At 42.1% G+C, this 14,332-nt stretch overlaps 1 protein-coding gene across 1 annotated transcript; it reads right to left on the reverse strand.

Annotated features, from left to right (window-relative positions):
* Positions 1-6,790: 6,790 nt before the first annotated feature.
* On the reverse strand, positions 6,791-12,182 carry LOC125330004 (pancreatic alpha-amylase). The gene is made up of 10 exons (XM_048312684.1): positions 12,012-12,182; positions 11,253-11,399; positions 10,854-11,051; positions 8,751-8,981; positions 8,231-8,364; positions 8,023-8,145; positions 7,813-7,912; positions 7,480-7,601; positions 7,245-7,370; positions 6,791-6,995 (listed from the first exon to the last, which is right to left on the reverse strand). The coding sequence occupies exons 1-10, from the start codon at positions 12,180-12,182 to the stop codon at positions 6,806-6,808; spliced, it is 1,542 nt and encodes a 513-aa protein (XP_048168641.1). The 3' UTR covers positions 6,791-6,805.
* Positions 12,183-14,332: the final 2,150 nt, after the last annotated feature.

A 14,332-nucleotide genomic window follows, 5' to 3' on the forward strand; every position in this document is an offset into this window, starting at 1 on the left:
CCTAAAAAGTTATTTGCAGAAATTGAGCATAAAGTGATCCATAAATATATCATTTAATTTCCAGCCAAGTGCCTAAGGCATATCCTGTAAGCATAAGGAATGAAAAAAAACCCCAACACATAGATGTAGATGTGTGCATATGTGTGTGTATGGATATACACACATAATATGTATATAGAAACATAATTACATGCTACTGGATTTTAACACTAGACCACTTGTTTCTTATTATATTCAGGACAGATAGATACATTGAAACAAGGTTATTTATACCTGCAATTATTATGGGTTAACTAACATATTTATAAGTGTGTAAGTATCAGATCATCTGAGTCCAAAATTCTACTGAAAAATCCTGTTACTAGATTTTTGTGTCTACCTAGATAAAAAACGAGAAGGGAAAAATGAAAGTGGGTTTCAGTTTGTGGCAGTTGATTTAATTCTTGTTAATCTACACTACACTGACATTCAGCACACACTTAGTTTCTTGGCTATTGATAGGAAATACTGTTGGGGAAAGAAAATGTGATTTTTTAAGGTGATTAAAGAGTGATGAACTATAATATGAGAATGTAAATTTTATCTTACTCATAAAAAGAAATCTACCCACAAAGTCCATTAGGCAGTAGAGTAGCACTTCAAAAGAAGTCACAGATGGATCAACAAAGTCATGTTCAAAGTAGACCAGATAAAACATTTAAGAGGTGTGTTGAGAGGATCATCTTGTAATTATAGTGCAACTGAAATGACCCCAATGGTCTTATCCAACCTTCTGATCTCTAAGTGTGGGATACACAGAACATGGCATTTGAGTGTGAAGATCAAATGAACAGAAGCCACCTGTGTCTCTAGAAGATGAGTGTTTTTCCAAAGTTAGCAGACATGTAAGAGGGCAATTATATTTCATCCATAACAAATAAGAAGATAGTGAATCAGGGCTGAATTATGGGATGCTTCCTTCTTTTACCAAAAAACCCGCAGCCCTCCACAGTGAAGTTACATTCTTTCTCTAGTTTCTCAGCTTTGTACATATGCTGTAGACTTGTTAAGACAAACCTTGTCCAGTCTCATCTGAGGTGAAAAAATAACTTGGCTGGTAGTACAATGAGGTTTTGGTACCCATATGGTGCCACAAGGAATATCAGCAGAGATAATACGTGGCTTTCCTCCTGAAGAGTTATAGAAAGCGTTTTCCCAGAATGTAAAAAAATCCAGAAAATGGGTTTTTATTGCAGCTATTTTGGCTGCTGTTTTGGCAGTTTTTACATGTGTAAGTGGTTTTTTTGCAGAACTGCCACATTCACTTTCCTTGGCAAGCAGTGGGGTATTTATGTGGAGACCACACCTTAATTTATGATATTAAGGCTGGCAATGAATGTGGTAGCTATTATATGTAAAAGATGGCTACCTTTAAACATCTGTAGGAGAGATACTGAAATGGATTCCAAAGAACAGTAAAAAACTAGATCCAAATCCATTGCTCAAATTTTTCTGGCACATTTCCTTCTCTCTAGTATCATCTGAGCTCTCTTAAAAAGAGGTTTTAACATCCCATTCTTCTTATATAGCTTACAAGCCTGACACCAAAATATGGCAATTTATTTGTCAGCACAAGGTCTTTACTTTTATCATAAAGTAAATAGACAATTTTCTACAGGTTACAGCATCATAAAGTTCTATCATCCACAGCTGCTCTAAGATATAATTTCTTTTCCTAGTTAAAGCATGAATGTCCTAGCTACAAGACATAAACAGTGCTTGTTGAACCACCAGTTTTAGTCCTGTTTTTGTTGTTTCAATCTTCAATTTCTACTCATGAATTTGGTCCTCTAGACAAGTTATCCAGGACTTCGCCTATTCTCTGTTTGTGTTCTATCTTGTTCTAGCTATTATTTGTGTTTGCCAATATTGTTATTCATTCTAGCTTGCCACCTGCCTAATTGTTCTGCCCTGCTGTCTGTCCAACAGTGCTCCAACTGCTTTGTCCTGTCCCTGTCACCACTGCATGTATCAGCTGCCCTTTCCTAACTGCACTGTCTAGAAAAAGGAATATTCAAGGACTATTTGAGGCAGAAATGTGCACAGAACCCAGATTGAGAAATCTCATGTTATTAGCCTTTGTTGCACTAGTTACTGTTCTACTCCATCATCTGTCTTAACAAGGTTCAGAGGAACTTGTCTGAGATGCAATGATACCAGTTCATGGAAATCCACATTCACTCCATTCACTCAGTTCAGTCATCCCAGGGTTGATCTCAACAAGGTTCTGATATGTTGTTGATCCCAATATGATCTTGCTGCAGATTTAATGGTATATTGTACTGCCATTTTCTACCAGACCACGTGAATTACATATGGTTAAATACAATCCAAAGGGTGACTACAAAAGCCAAAGAGAAGGAGTGTAAACAACAAGTGACGAGAGATTTAGATGTCTGTAGAGGTGTGGATATGTGTTTGTGAAGCTACCCTCATCTCCAAGAAACTTCCATTTAGAGAAATGCTATTCTTGGAATTGTATTGCTTTGTGAGAAGCATTAGTATGTCTGCAGACCAAGGCTGCTGCTATTGCATCTATTGTGCTTTTAACAGTGGGATGCCACCCCATGACTTCTTAACAAATGCTTGTTAACCTCAGTTTTCTTGCTAACCAGGGGTATAATACAGGCTTTTTCTATTCACTTCAGTTTTAGTACCAGACAAGAAGACATGGGGAAAAAACAAGAAAACACCCGAGGGGGAAAAAAAATTACCCTTTTCACCCTGGTGGCAATCTGTCCAACTAAGTGTTCCTTTCCTCTTCTTTTTACTGTTGCTAAACATTACAACTGGTGAGATTCAACTTGATTGGTATCTAAATGACCAAAATTCAGTCCATAGCTATTCTGTAACTGATTTTTTTTTTTTACTCTGTGAGCTCAGGCAGGAATTATTTGAGCTTAGTCCTGACAATTTCCAAGGCACAAATATGCTTACCAAACCATAAAGACAGAAGAGTTTGGAAAATAATGGTGTAACAAATGCCACATTTCAAATGCAGACCAATTCCAATACTTGAAATCTACCATGAGGTCCTGTAAGATAATGAATCAACATTTTAGTTACTACTTCCCACACACATTTTGAGGGAACAGCTCAGGAATAATACCAATGTAAATTAGGCCAAAATTTGAATGTTAGTTATTATAAACATAATGAGTCCCATGTAGTCAACTTGCCCAAATCCTAAAGGTTTTCTTCAAGGGTCTCCTGACTGTGTTCATGCTCAGAAGTTTGCAGAAATTAGCATACACAATTATTATCATTTGTCACCTACGAACACACAGAAAGTGCTAAGATTCCAAAGGCTTTCTTCCCCACTGAAATGAAAAATAAAATATGATGGCATATTTACAGTGACATCACACTTTTTTCTTTTTGTGGGGAAAAAAAACCCAAACAAAAAAACCACCCCAGTCACATAAATCTTGAAATAATAGGAAAGTATATTGCAGTTAATTAAGCTGGATACTTCTCAGTCTTGTTGTCTGGATAATGCAATGTAATTATTAGTTTAGGACCAAGAAGACAATGGAATTTCATTCTCTGACAAATGTTTGGTATTTCCATTTTCAACTCAAAAGTGCCACGGCACAGCTCACACTTTACTGCACTCCTACATGGAGTAAGGCAATTTCTTAATCCTACACTAAATGCTTTGGCTATTTATCCCCACCCTGAGTTCTTTAGTGTGCCAGCTGGGTGAAAATCCAAGCACTCCCTCTCACTTTGACTCTAGTGACTGGAGATAATTCACTGCTATCATCTCAAACAGTGTCATCAGCATTCATTCTTACAACCATGCCGATTTAACATTAAGGCAAAATTAAAATCGCCACAGCATGAAAACACTTGCAAAGGAAATAGCTGTATATTGTTCAGAATACCTTGTGCAATGAGACTAATACACTAAGACTTTAAAAACACAGATTGCAGATAAACACATGATCAGCAATTTAAAAGTTAGTGTTGTGTGTTGAGTTTTTCATTTGTTTCCCCTTAAAAGAAAATAACTTGAATAAAAATTTTACAGTCTCTATAAAATAGACAATAGACTGTTAGTTTCCCTTTACAGCACTCCTTCTCTTAGAAAAGTAACAGTGATTCAGGGAAATAATCAGCTGACACAAAGGCATGCAGAGCTGAACAAAAGTTTCCATATTTGCTGTTGCACTGAGCTGAGAAAATAAATTGCCATGAATAATTCAGTAAACGACTTTCTGGTCCACTCATACACAGTACACTAAGAGTTCATGGTTTTTCTAATCTCACTGTTTATTTCCCCTTACCTGACAAATATAAAATTTTAGCTCTGGATTAAACCCATTACACATATAAATCATTAGAGTTTCTTTTTTCTGATTGGACAAATGTAAAAGTGTTTACTGCCTGAATGTGTCTATATATATAAACTTAAATATGAGCAGTGAGTAGTTGTACCTACTAGCAGCTATTCACTTTGCTTTATTGTGCATCGTTTCCTTTATATTCTGATCACTATTATGCTGAAAGCTCCATTTGAAGACAGAACTAAGACCAAAAAAAAAAAAAAAAAAGGAAAAAAAAAGATAAAAATAAAAAGAGGGAAAAAAGGAAAAAAAATTAAAATTTGTAAATTTATCATGCATTTATAGAATCAGAGGTTAGTTACACAGCTAAGCTCACTGTTTGGCCAATGAAAGTGAGCACTACTTGTAACAGAAAATGAAATATTGCATTGTGCCACAAAATTCTAAAATTTTACACTTCAGCAGATCTGTTGTACCATCCTGTTGTGCCCCAGCAAATATCTTACTTTAAATTCGATAAATTTCATAACATAATTTCAATTTTTCATTGATTGCTGGTATAAAAAATTTAAGGCCTTAGTGTCATCACTTTACACACAAAAGAGTAGCAATGGAAATTATAAAAAAAAGATAAACATTTCCTAGTACTAACCTTTTTTTGAAAACTTAGAGATCAGCAGTAATGTTGATTGTAACTCTGGGTTTAGTGAGTTATCTGAAGGACCTGGTGTTCTCTGGATGACACTGTTGTTTTCTTCAGTGTCTTTGTGCTCAAATTATAAGGCAATGTGCCAAAATCCTGAAGGAAAAGGAACAAAAAACAAGGTCTGAATGCATGTTAGGTCCTTTCAAAGCAGTGAACATTTGGCCCACAGAGTTTTATTTACACCTAAAGCAAGTGTTTCAAGATTTCTTTTTCTCTATGTTCTATTTAATGCCACTGTGAAATGCAGAGCTATGTGAATCTACATTAAGCAAAGCACTCATTGCACTCCAACATCCTTGGAAAATGGATCCACATATGTTCACAGGCACAGACAATCTTCTCCATATTCAGCACCGCCTGTTGATTTATGGACACCTCAGATCAGTGTGTGTTGTTTCAATTATTTGCCACAAAAGCTGTGGGGCTTGGGGGTGGATTTGCAATCTGAAGTGTGAACTGATTATTCCACTTGGGATTGGGCAATGTCTGAATAACAGCTAGTATGGAATCCCAGTTTCTGAGGGTTAGAGCTGAATTCAGGGCTTAAGACAGTGCCTATCAACTTCAGAGGGGCCTGAGGACTCCCTGACCTTCCCCTGTGGGCAAATAACAGGCTTGCAAAGGCTATGAACGCCCTGCCTCATGACCCTCCGGATCTTTGGCACCTCTCCACTGAGTGGATCCAGAGGCTGAGTGGATGGATCCAGGAGGTGCTGGCCACAGCCAGCAAGGGAGACAGATGGGAGGTCCAGTGCTGGACCAGGGAGACTCTTCCCACACCATGACTGCCCTGACAGACACTCGGAGCTCTTGGGCACACTGAGAGCCACTATCTGCCACCCAACACCACAAAAGGGAAATAGCCCTTAAAAGTACACCTTGACCTCAAACTGGAGCAACCTCCTTCCATTTTTCTCTCCAGACCAGGATGCAGTCAAGACTTTTGGCCTAGCAGAGACTCTGACTTAAAGCAAGGCTCACACAATCGCTTTTACCTCAGCATTTTCTCATAGCTGACAAGAGATTTGAGAAAGCTGCCAAACCTGTGCTCTGTTTTTATCTTTGCGATACTACAAAATAAGGGAGCCTACCACAGCAGGGGCAGGATTCTGCCATGCCTCAGCCAGTGGCACAAGGTGTAAGCAATGCCTGGATACACAGTGTGTTCTCAGGCACCTGCAGCACCCGCACAGGGAGCGTTCGCTTGCCTCAAACCACCGGGGCAAGCGATGAAAGAGATGCAGTTTTGGTTTGTCCAGGCACAAGCTGGCTGTGAACCAGGTAACCTGCTGGTTTCACTGATGCCACAGGCTGGAATAACTGATTGGCACAGCCCAGCTTCCTTCAGTGACCCAGAGCGCAGGCTTGGTTTGTCATAAGAAAGGGATAAACTCTGTATGTAGGCACTGCTCGTTGCTGACAGCCCACAAGGTGGCCACTCTGGGATACAAGTGTGTGTGCACGGATCAGCCCTGGAAATACTGCATTTTATCTTAGCCAGGTGCTGGCTTGGATTCTTTTTCTTTTTTTTATTTTCTCCAGTGTTTTTGTTGCATGGGAACTGGAATGCTGCATTGTCTTAAAACCTATCACTACATTGCCACTAGTTATGAAGGGATAAAGTTACATCTAATTCATTAAGGGAAAAACATTACTCTTCAATTTGAATGTCATTTATTATTCTCTAGATAGAGAATGCTCAAAAACCAGGGAATAACATATGGGGGAACAGTAATACACAGACCAAACAGAGGAGGACATTTCTCCCAAATTATAATTTGGCATCAACATGAATTGCAATAAATGGATCTTCAGCATCGGTATTAATCTGGAAATTAGCCATTCCATCACGAGAAACAAAAACCTGCTTTCCAGTACATTTGTTGTCCTCCTTTTGTCCAGAAATAACATCACAGTAGGTACCAGCAGGCAGTCCAGTTTGCACATAGACATTCATATTCCTATGAGAAATAAACATCACGTATGCATTGTTTTCAAAACAGGTATTTCAAATTGTGTGTAATATTTTTGAACCTGATGTTACTCCCCTATTTTAAGGGCATTGTAAAGCATGAGCTTTCTGATCCTACCCCTCCTACACTCCCATTTTAGCTCTCTGGATCCAGCATGCACTCAAATAACTCATGTTGGATTGCACATGAGGGATGCTATTGTTTTCTCTGGGAACACTCTTTCTGCCACTGACTTACCAGTCATCATTATTGAAGATGATGAAACCTTTATTACCGCGGCCAAAAGCTACTTGATTGCTGCCATTGTCCCACCAGTTGGAGAAAGGCTCACCATCCACCACATTACGGAAGATAACCATGTTCCTGGAAACACAAGGAATGCCTGGCACTGCACCTGCAACAGCTCTAAAGCCACATGGAGCAGGAAGCAAAAGCAACTGCTTTCACTTCTTGTTTCTCCCCAGTGCCCTACTTTATCTGACGCCAGCGATGTTCACAAACCCAGTCGTTGCCACAGGTTGTGTCCGCGTTGATTGTAACGGACTTTATGGAGCCATCCGAGTTACTTGGAGGTCCAACCCAGTCATTGATGTCCTGTCATTAAGAAGACAGGTTTATAACTTCTGACTGAAAATGCAGAGAGACCATCTGGAGAGCGAAGCTAGAGGGAGCATCAAGGTTTCACCAGCTAGATCCAACGTGGGACAGGGAAATCCCTTAACAAACTGAGATGCACTGGACTATTTCTCTGGCCCTGGTCTGACCCTTCATCTCCATGGATGGATCTGCAGCATTACAAGCTCACCTTTCCATTTTCAAAATATCTTGGCCAGCGAAAACTTGACATCACACGTGTGAACCCATATGGATGAGCAAGCATGAAACCAACTGCCATTTTATAGAGCCTGTTTGTTGGACAAACAAGGAATGAGACGTGGAAGGAGGAACCTGCCAGAGAACAGACAGACAAACCAGCAAAAGCAGCAAGTATCACCCAGACAAGGCAATCCCTTACCTGGCATCCCAGAAGGTCAGAACAGAAGCTCCGCCGGCCCCGTGCCCTCTCTGGTTGTCGTGATTATCCACAAAGACCAGGGCTTTGTCGGAAGGCACAAAGCCCCAGCCTTCTCCCCAGTTCCTAGACAAAAACACAGACTTGAAGCTACCCTGTCAATTGTTGTAGCCAGTGAATCCTGCATAAGTTGCAGCATCTTCATCCTTACTTTAAGTAGGCCATCTTTTCTCCGTCCCACTTGCGGATCACTGTCCCCAGTTTGGCACTGTATTTGAATTCTGTCACTCGGCCATTTCCAAAGTACTCGCTGCCTTTGATGGGCTCTCCACCCAAGTCAATTACCTGGTACAAGAAAGAAAACCTGCATCCCTTCTTGTCTCACAAAGACCATAAATGCCATGTACCGTACTCAACACGAGTTCTTGCTTTACATGGAGAAAAAAGTATTTAAGTATTTGTGCTGTGCAGATCAACACAAAGTCAGTACAAGACATGAGGGATACATGTAAAAACATTACTGAAAAAAGGAAAGGTAAATTTGACTGACGATCTGTTTTGGAGGCATTTTTAAAAATTAAAACTACCTGTGTCTGCAGGGCTGCTCTAAGTAAATTGTGAGCTCCTTCTGGGATAAATTGGATGAAAATGTATTGTTGTTCCTCTGAAGAAGGAGGCAAAAGAGATACAAAAGACAAAGACAAACATAAAGGAGAAAACGTGGAGATTACCTCCTGGTAAATGAAAGGTTTAGTTCCTTCAGGAAACCATTGAGTATTTAGATCTTTCAGCTTGTCCAGAAATGCTCTTATGTCCCCAGGCCACATGTGCTTGGCAGCATCGATCCGGAATCCTGCGACGCCGATGTCAATGAGATGGTTCATGTACTCAGCAACCTTGGAGCGCACATAGTCCTTCTCCAGGGCCAGATCCAGAAGGCTGACCAAGCGGCAGTCCCGGACCTGTGCATAGAAAAGATAAAAATATCTGTGTATTACACCAAAGGAGGGGTGGAGGTGGGGTGGTGGTTAATGAGGTTGTATTGGATTGGGAAGAAGGAAGGGAGTGATATCCGGAGTGAAGGCGTTTGTCTTCACAAGTCACCACTGCACATGATAAAGCTCTACTGTCCTGGAGACAGCTGAACACTTGCCTTCCAAGAGGAAGTGGTGAATAAATTCCTTGTTTTACTTTGTTCGTGTGTGTGGCTTTCTCTTTACCCATTAAACTGTCTTTATCTCAACCCACGAGTTTTCTGTTTTACTTTTCCCGTTCTCTGCCCCATCCCACTGTAAGCAGGAGGCTGAGTGGTATTTAGCTGCTGGCTGAGTTAAACCACAAGTCCTCTTTGGTGCCCAACATGGGACTCAAAGGGTTCAAATTAACAACAGCTACAATTAATGTGCTAGATGGAATTCATAACTGTTACTGCTGTTTGGCTAATAACTGGCAGGCTCCTGCGATTGCCATGGGGCTCACTCGCCTCCCTGTGCATTAGAGTCTAGGGCTCATTAGTGGCTGCTTTTTGCTTTGCTGCAGCCTGTGCTGCTGGTCCCCTCCCTCTGGGACGTTCTGATCCCGGCACTGGCGATGGCCTGGGCTGGCACCTGGCCGGGGCAGCGCTGCTCTTCCTGCGCTGCTGCAACTCCAGTGTGGACTCGAGCCAGAGGGACTCTGACCTGTAGGTGATGAGTCCACGGTGGAACAGGTACATTTGGAAGTGTTTGTGGCCATGGGAAAGTCCACGCCACAGCAGGTGCATCTCAAGGTGTCTGTGGCTGTGCCACAGCAGGTGCACCCCTGACGGCGCCGGGCCCAAGGACAGGGCCGTGCTGCAGCACGCACACCCTGATGCACCCGCGGCTGTTCACGAGGCCCTGCTGGAGCGCCTCAAAGCCATGGCCATGGATAAACCCACAGCAGAGCAGGAACACCCTGCAGGGACTGCAGCCAGGGGCGAGGCCGTGTGGGGCAGGTTTGCTTTCTGCGGGGATGGTGGCCGTGGGTGAGGCCGTGCTGGAGCGGATCTGTTTCTGAGGGCACTGAGGCCCATGGACAGGGCCGTGCTGGAACAGCTGCCCCTCAGAGCCACTGTGGCTGTGGATAAATCCAGCAGCAGGTGTGCCCTGAAGAGCCTGTGGCTCACAGAAATGGCTGCTCTTGGGGAAGGTACAACCCTGAGGGACTGCAGTCTCCAGGTAAGTCCAAGCCAGAGCGGGGGTACAGAGAGGAGTTCATTGCAGTGTTAAACGTGGTGGTCTAGTCCAAAGGAACTGGGAGTGGAGACTGCAATGGAAATACCTTTAACCTGTTGTAATCCAGGATTTGAGATGTGTGTTATAGGGATTACCATAGCAGGAGCCACCTGAACCAATGAAGGACAACCTCACATGAAACAGTGCAAGTGCAGAAACATCATGATGTGTTGTTGCACAGTGGCTGAAGGAAGAGCTTGAGAAAGAACTGCTACATATTCTAACTACAAAAACCAGTAATTTGTGCAACCAGGACACCACCTTGCACTGCTGTCAATTTTCCAAGGTGGCTCCTTACCATGATCAGCCGAGTTTATAAGCGATAAAAATGAGCTCACAGGCTGAGCTGAGTACTCTGGGCTCAGTTCAGGAGCAAACATCTGCACATAGGTTCTTGATTCCTCAGTACTTAGAATATTTTGCACCACTTGTACCTACGGTCACTACCTCATTCACTTGTCAAGTGACTACGCACAGGTTTTGTGAGGCACTACACCATTTGAATGACCTTACTGTAGGGTTTACACAACATGTTAAAAAAAAAAGGAAAATTTTGAAAATTTTGCCAGAGGAAGTTACCTGATATATATCACCATAATTTTCAATTTCTCCACTTCCACTGTGACATTTGCCATCATTGAAATCCCAGCCAGAGTATGGTACAGCTGGAAAATCTCTGTTTCCGGCATTAAAATGGCTTCCACAGGTAGAATGTGTGCCTGAGCCACCTGCAGCCCCACACATATGGTTGACGACAGCATCCACATAGATACGAACCTGGAACAGCAATATGTGCATTTCAGTATGTTTTCTAGTGAGCGTGAAGTGATAGCCAGGGCTTTACCACATCACTATTAAGTTGAATTTTTTCCCTTTCAGTTTCTTCTCAGTTTACACCTCCTTTGAGGATAGCAGCACCTTCCCTCAGCTGATACAGCACTTCTTGCTGTATCAGACACAGATTTTCAAGGCACTTACCCCAACATTGTTGCATCTGGTCACCATATCTTTGAATTCCTGTTCATTTCCTGATCGAGTGCAGAGTTTGTAGCTAATGGGCTGGTACCTTTCCCACCAGGGTCTGTTTGGGTTAGTAATGACAATATTTTCATTTGGAGGTGAAACCTGCAGATGAAATTATGTACTTTGATAATAAATCAAATGGTTTTATTTCAACATTTTAAGGGCAAAATCTGCACTCAAGACCTCTGCCCTCAGAGGAGGCAGGTTAGTGCCCAACCCAGTCTCTCTCCCTCAGCAGAAGCTCAGGTCTGTGAGATGTCTGTCTTGTACACTGGCAAGAAAGACATTTTGGTTTGTTCCCATGGGTTGCCCAGATGCAGCATGGGCCTGCTTTCAAGGACAGGTACACAGAAAGGCTGAAGCCACAGGAATTATTTTTACCTGTAATAATGACAGCCTTAGGAATGCCAAACCTCAATGCTCACATACATCCTTTAGAACAAGGTAAAGAGCTTTACTTTCTACTTAGCTTTCAGAGGAAGCCTTTCAGAGGAAAGCATGCTACTTTCTAACTGATCTGCTAGAGATACACCATCATTCATTGATCCTGCAGGGTTAGGATTGCTTCTAAAAACAGTCACTGCTTCCAACACTCCCTCCTCAGCAGCAAACTTACTTGGAGCTGACTGTCTCCAACTCAGGCATTTTATTTAATAATCATATATTACAGTGCCATTCTCCTACTACTCAAACAACTGTGAGGAAACAACTCACCTGAACTCCTCCAAATCCATTAGGAGCTAAGTAGCGTTCACACTCCAGAGCAATATCCTGCCAGCGCCATTCAAAGAGATGCACAATAGATGTTCTCTTGGGCAGAGTGTTGGGGTCGTACTGCCCCCAGCAAAGCCCTGCAGCTGCAAGGAGGAGGAGGAGGATTTGCATGGTGCCTTCAGTGTAAGGCTGTGGTCTCTCTACTGGCTATTTATGTGCCTGCAAGACTACAAAGTTCCTATAGCAGGTGTCAAAATTCACATCAGTGCTAACAGTTATTATTTAGATAGCTAGCTCATTATCATTCCCTTGGTTTGTTTTTTCTCATGGATTACCCAACAGCTGCAAATAAAATACCTTTTCACAATGATTATACACCATGTGTATAAACCAAGTGGTCTGTGAGCACTGCACCCAAATCCAGAATTGCTCTCTTTCCAATCATGCAAACAAAGAGACTTTATTAAAAGTATTCCAAAACATAATACATAGACCCTCAAAGGTGTCTCTTGAAGGTAAAAGGAGTGGGAGGTGATTGAAAGATGACTGGAAATCTAACAGCATTAGGAGAATGAATGAATTTGCCAGCATTCAGAGGCATCTTGCTCTCAAGGTACCTGAACAACCACGCTTAATCAGTAATAAGATTTATCACACAAGACACTGTAGGTCTTCACCAGGTGAATCCCACTGGTGACTAGAAACTGACACCTTTTCGCACCTGATGTTTCTCTGGTGTCATTGCCCAGTCCCTGCTAGGAACTATTACTGGTTTTCTTAACACAGTCATACAGAGCAGCTGTGGCTCTACCTGATGGAAAGTGATCAGAGCTGCATTTGCCTTTCCAGCAGGAACTTTGCATAAGGTTTCATCTCATTTAAAATGACCAATGATTCATCTGAGTCAAGGAACAAAACTCAAAATCAAATGCAAATGATAGTGCAGATAAGTTTTAGCTGCCTGACATACAACTAAATTTGAAAGCAAGAGCTGTTGTCCAAGTCCTTTCTTCCTACAATTTTCTCCTTCAAAAAAGACTTTCGACTTTTCTTCATGAAATGATTTCAGGTCTTCACTTGGAACTGATTTGTAAGATCAAGGTCTCAGCAACAATCCTCCATGAATAAACTTGAGTCATACCAACAATAAAACAATACTCCAAGAGAATACAAAGACCAGAAAATCACTGCCATTTGATGAATACCTGTGAAGAAAAAAAAAATTCAAAAAAAAGTCACAGCTACTCCAGGAGAAAAGAAACATCAGTGCACTTCGTACCTGAACTGCCTCTGGTGTGTTCTTTTGGAAAACAGCCATGCCAGTAGTTCACATGCATCCTTCTCTTTCCCAGATTTAGTCTTCAAGGACAAAACACACAAGCAGGTCCCATTTTTCCACCTGTTCATTTTCATATCACAGACCTTACTAAAGGCCTCTTTTCCCACTATTACAATGAAATAGTGAATTACTGCAAATGACCTTGCCTACTCACTAACAGCAAGGAACCAGTGAGTGATTGAACCTTGTGATTACCAATTCAGTGAAAAGAGACCCCCTCACTCTTCAATACAACTGAGAGCAACCAAATGTGCCTGCGGTTAATTTTTACATCACCATTCCCTGTGGAGTGCCACTGCGGTGATGGAATGTCACTGCATGACTTTCAGTTTCCAATGGCATGTATGTTCCAGTGAAAAATACACTGCTGTCAGCCAAGAATAGGGATGGACTCATCCTCAATAGCCCAGTGCAATGGATGACAAAGCCACTGGCAAAGGGGACTGGGAGCTCTCCCACGACAGGCTATGCAGGCTGTGACTGTTCAAGCGGGCTGCAAAAAAATGCTGACTTGAATTCAGCACAAAGGGCTGGTAGGTGGCCTTTATTTCAGATAAACAACTGTGGCACTTGAGTGCATCACCAGAGGGTGTCAAAGGGGTGTGAATGCCTCCTTGGTTTAGCCAGAACAGCATGGGGAGGAGAGTACACATTGCTCAGCACGAAAGACTATACAAAATTAACAACTAACCAAAGTTTTCTGAAGCTAGCAATGGGCTTCAGCTGGTTTCAACACACATATTCCTTTCCTACAACTGGGAGTGCCCACCATCCTAATGGTGAGTGTATTATAGGCATCAGCAATGGAGATCAAGCCAGTACTGGGGTAACAATGGAAGATGTGTAGGTTTGATTTGTACAGGCAGAAGCTGACTGTGAACCAGGTAACACACAGGCTTGAATGATGCCACAGGCTGGAATAACTGACTGGCACGGACCAGCTTACTCTGACCCAGGCCCCATGCTTGGTTCATCACAAAAA

Source organism: Corvus hawaiiensis, chromosome 9, assembly GCF_020740725.1.
Source record: "Corvus hawaiiensis isolate bCorHaw1 chromosome 9, bCorHaw1.pri.cur, whole genome shotgun sequence".
In the NCBI taxonomy this organism is placed as follows: Eukaryota; Metazoa; Chordata; class Aves; order Passeriformes; family Corvidae; genus Corvus; species Corvus hawaiiensis.